At 36.7% G+C, this 5,100-nt stretch overlaps 1 protein-coding gene across 1 annotated transcript; it reads left to right on the top strand.

The window, feature by feature from the left end:
- Positions 1–457: 457 nt before the first annotated feature.
- LOC140222360 (uncharacterized) lies at positions 458–4,288 on the top strand. Its single transcript, XM_072292720.1, has 4 exons — positions 458–619; positions 734–840; positions 2,497–2,531; positions 3,849–4,288. Exons 1-4 carry the CDS (start codon positions 617–619, stop codon positions 3,914–3,916), a joined length of 213 nt encoding a protein of 70 aa, XP_072148821.1. The 5' UTR covers positions 458–616; the 3' UTR covers positions 3,917–4,288.
- Positions 4,289–5,100: the final 812 nt, after the last annotated feature.

The following is a 5,100-nucleotide window of genomic DNA, read 5'->3' as shown; positions in this document are numbered from 1 at the left end:
TGTTGAAATGTGGAAATTTGAGTATGATGTAACTATTTATTTATGCTCATGGAGGTTCAAACTCAAGACATATGATCCTGAGACAAGGTATGCATCAATAGTTCTACCCAAAAATTTAAGCTAAACAGAAAACTATCTGCAAATTACTTATATTTAACATTTTCGCTCCCACTTTATTGTGTTATCATCACATTATTTTTAGATTATTCTTCTTAATTGCCATGCTTTAGGCCGAAAAGAGTCAGGTTAGATATACAACATAAAAGTTAACAAATTTAAGATGCACATGAGTTAACCATTGACGGTGAGGTGTTTCCCTTTTTAGTTTTTCTTAATGCTCTTTCGTTTCAGATTTTTTTTTTAAAAAAAAGCAGAGCCAGTGCCAGAATGCCAACACAGAGGCACGATTCCGACCGTCCGATCTAGTAGAGTTCTACTAGATTCCAAGAAAAGCACGCCCGAACAGAAGAAAGGGAGAAAATAATTCCGCGAACGCCGCTTTCCTTGCTCCGTTCCTTGTCCCCGCCGAGGTGCGACCGCCGCCGCAACCGCGTATTCCGCCTGAGCCTCCACTACCCCCTTTCGGCGTCCGCTTCGATCTCTTCGCGGGACACCCATGGTAACGCTACCGAACCTCTTTCTCCATCTGAGCCTTACCTGCTTTTGGATTCCTTAGTCCTGTTCTTACTTTTACGCATGGTGTCTGCGGCGGCGGTGTTGTTGGTGGATGCAGTCGGCGCTGTTCAACTTCCACTCGTTCGTGACGGTGGTGCTGCTGCTGATCTGCACCTGCACCTACCTGAAGATGCACTTCCCCTCCCTCCTCATCCGCCGGACAGGGTGCGCCATCGTCTTGCCCCTCCCCTTCATACTCATACATTCTTTTTTGGAAAAAGTCCAAATTACTCCCCTCAAGTATAACTAAAGTCTGGATAACCCCCAAAGTATTTCTTGATTCAGTTTACCCCCTAAATTATGCCATTTAGTTCAATTTACCCCTTAACACAATTTGTCTTTTTTGTTTCTCCATGCACAAGTGGAGTTTTAAGTTCAAATTTTGCAAGATGATAGCAGACATCATAAGACATGTTAAAAAAATATATCATGAACTTTTTATCATTATTTTGATAGGGTAGGATATTTAATAATAAAATTTATCCTTGAGATACAAAATTATATAAAAACTAATGATGAAAAATTCGTACAATATTTTTTAAATATAGATTATGATGTCCACTACCATCCTGCAAAGTCTCAAATTAAAATTCAACTTGTACATGGAGAAACAAAAATGACAAATTGCATTATGGGGTAAGTTGAACCAAATAGTATAGTTTAGGGGGTAAATTGAACCAAAACATAGTTTAGGGGTTATCTGGACTTTCGCTATACTTGAAGGGAGTAATTTGGACTTTTTCCTTCTTTTTTCCTCTTCAATCTCAAAATTGACTGTGCACATGTTTGCTTATATACTTCTCAGACTTTGTTTTTTTTCATCCCTGCATTATAGGTTAAACATATGTGTATCTTACTATCTTGTTAATGGGACATTAATAATTCTTAACTGTCAATTGAGTAGATCAAATGATGGGACTCAGAGAGGGAAAAGGGTAGGATCGATTTTGGGCTATGAGAGTAATGAATCCAACCTGTATGCTAGTCCGCTGGCCCGGTGGTTTTTAGATCCTTTTTGGTGCTTTCGTTTGAGAAATTTTCTTTACAGACTGTTTGGATGGGGTTTTTTATCCTTAGGATTGGATTCAAATTCTAAATAATTCCTGCCATCATCCTGTTATCCATACATCCCCTTTTCAGGTAAATAGGTACCACAGCATTTGTTTCTCTTATATTTAACTCATATGCATAGTAACTGTCCCTATTACAGGAATTTGAAATTTTAATTCATAATAATGGGAATACCAAAGGTAGGTTGTTCTTATCATGAGATGTAGAAAAGGATAATATCCAATTGCAAAAAGAAATGGAAAAAAATCTAGTGCCATTACTGTTTTGGTGACTGTTTGGAATTCTTAAAGTGATAAATTTATCAGCATAATGTTATGAGGAATCTGTCTATCAAGTATAATAATGTGATTCATGATATTTGACTTCTCAGTCAATTTCATTCCAATGTACGCATTTAGTAATATATGATGTTGCAATCAAAGAATAGCATATAACAGCTAATGTAAGCATTGCTGAACGGTGGTGCTCCCATCTAACTAAATACAGCATGTCCCATCTTTTCAACCTTGTACCACCTTCTTACCCCATCTCTCTGCCGTAACAGAGGCAAGTTAATGCCATAAAAATATTCAACGACATTTTTTTTGCCTTTTAGCTCACAAACATGTTCATTGACATTTTCATATGCAGAAATTCTGTATTGTTGAATACAATTCTTGTTTTGTATGTTGGCCTGAACTTCATAGCTTGTACTTTCTACTCCAGATGATCTACTTTTCACTATTCATCCTACATGTTTCTTGTTCACAGGTTCCGTGGTTTCTTCTGGAAGGCGGCTAGGATAGGTACCCAATTTCTCATCGTTCTAATGAAAATGACAATTATATCCAGTACTGTGTCAGCACATACAATTTGCTCCTCATGTATGAGCATCCTGCTTTCCACATAGCAAGAGTTTGCGGTTTTGCATTTAACATTGAATTAGGTGTTGATTGACTGCTTATAATATATAAAGGTTCCTATTAAATTGAGCATTCCTAGTGTGATATGTATATGCAATGCAGGGCAAAATAGAAACATTTGAAAAAGCAGAGAATTGCCTAGGCCCTAGGGCCAGAAAGACGCTAAACTGAATGGGAGGTATCATTAAGAAAATAGTCTATATACGAATAGTAATTGACACTTTACAGATAATTTGGTTGGTGGTTTTTTCTTTTACTGCAATGGGAGATGAGTACGAAGATGCAAGTTTGATGTTGTGGTCCACATAGCATTTACAAGTTCTATCCTTTTGATAGATGAAGAACTGAATGATAAGGGACTAAAAAAAGGAAGAACTGATTGATACGAGTTTCAATTCTTATATTGACCTATACTTTGGTATAAGTGTGAATACTGTGTCAAATATGCGTAGAATGCACTATATGCAAGAATTGATATTAAAGAAAAAAACAAAAGTGAAAAGTTTGCTTGCTCGTGGATGGCAGTTACCGTTATTAAATGCACTATATGCAAGAATTTTGCTTGCTCTTGAAATGACATATGAGCTATATATTAGATGAATTTGTGTGGAGATAAATCAGCATGTGGATGGCTGTTACCTTCATTTTCTACTATACCGAATCTTGATATAATAATCTGTCATTTCTACGCTTTAAGCACTTGAATCATCTTGATAACCTTTATGGTGCTTGACATATCTCATAGATATCTAATGGAAGTTTCAAATGATGTTTAACCACTTGATAATCATAGAATGTGAGTTAAAAATACCCACAAGAATAACATGCATAGAATGCATGTAGTTGATATGATCCATGGTATGGGGGAGACAGGCCCATTCAATGGGTGTTTTTACGTTCATGTCTGTTTAGCAAGTTTACACATGGGAACAATCTTGTTGCAGTGACTACTTAGTGGGTGTGTTAAATTATTTTCTGAGTTAGGTTCTATTCACTTCTATGTCAAGCTGAGACAGCATTTTTATATAATTATGTCTTACAGGGCCAAAGCTTTTATATGTATTGTTTCCATCTGGAGACTATCTTTTTCTTTTATGAAGTCACAGTTGAAATATGTCTTATACTTTTCCTGCATGTTATGTTAACATTTGTTTGTAGCTTATCAAAGAATTAACTAATATTTCACCATTTGCCTTTCAGGTGAACGCCTTAGCCCCTGGGTAGCCATTGGGTGCTCTGTGATGGGCATATCAATTTTGTTTTGGTGAGATTAGAAGATAGTTTGGCCTTCTTTGTTGTCATTGACGTCACTGTAGATAGCAAGAACCTGCTAGCCGTGTCGCTTCACATATAAGCATGTAATGACCTGCCCCAAACACCTCTCTCATCTGATTTCCTCTTCTGAAAAGAAGCATGTGATTTGTTTCTTGCAGAGTGATGAGTTTGTTATTTGAAATCCCTGTAACTCTGCAAACTGTATGTGCATTTTGAGGACTTCCTATTGTGTTATTTTTGTTGGGATTTGTCCATCTGTAAATGATCTTATGACTGCTAACATATCCGGCTTGGATTATGGTCGGTGGGGGTTCTGCAGTTCAAAAGAAATATCAGGTGATGGCAAAAATCTTTCTTTTGATGTACATGTTGCAGGGATTTGGATTTGGAGCATGTTTCAGTAGAATGTTTCTTTAGCGTTGTTCATCCGCTCCCGTTCCATTCTGAATTCGTTTAAAGCGTTATTTTAGAAGCATCCATTGTTTCACGCCATTATGATTGCTGATAAATAATTTCCACTCGCTTTGTCCAGTTTCTCAAAATTTAAGGCGAAGGTTGAACCACATTATATCGACTTAGATGTTTGAATATTGTGTTATTTATTTTATTTTGGAAAAATTGTAAAATCTAAAGGCAACTCACATGTCACTTGGAGCTTTAGATTGCTCCACATAAGCCATTTGTTTCAAATGCAAGCTCCTGAACAGCTCTGCAGCAAAAACAAATGCTTAGATTAGCCTCCTTTTGTAAATAGCAAAATTTTGTACGACAACATTTAAGCTCCTGTTGGGTATTCATTTAGCGAAATCCGTGGAAAGTGTTAGGATTATATATTCCTAAAAATATCTAACTTAAATATTGATTATATTTGCTGCGACACAGCCTAGACTCGTACGGGAGGCAATAGCTGGGAAGTTTTGGCAATGGGTGAAAGGTTGACGGAGCAATGCCACGTGGCGGTGGTCGTCAAATCCTTTTCTCAATGAAGAAACAATTATGGTATATGAGAAATAAGGCACCTAAAAAGAGCAGAGGATTTAGTAGCATAATCTGCAATAGGATCTCATCATCATTATGTTAATAAAAAGTGGTTCAGTGGTATGTTAATGAGTTGTCGATTATCTAGAAAAGTTAAAATGAATAATAATTTGATACGGAGGTAGTAAGTTGCAACAAA

This window comes from Setaria viridis, chromosome 1 (assembly GCF_005286985.2).
Source record: "Setaria viridis chromosome 1, Setaria_viridis_v4.0, whole genome shotgun sequence".
In the NCBI taxonomy this organism is placed as follows: Eukaryota; Viridiplantae; Streptophyta; class Magnoliopsida; order Poales; family Poaceae; genus Setaria; species Setaria viridis.
The sequence above is the reverse complement of the archived record's forward strand: the minus strand, read 5'-3'. Positions and strand labels throughout refer to the sequence as shown.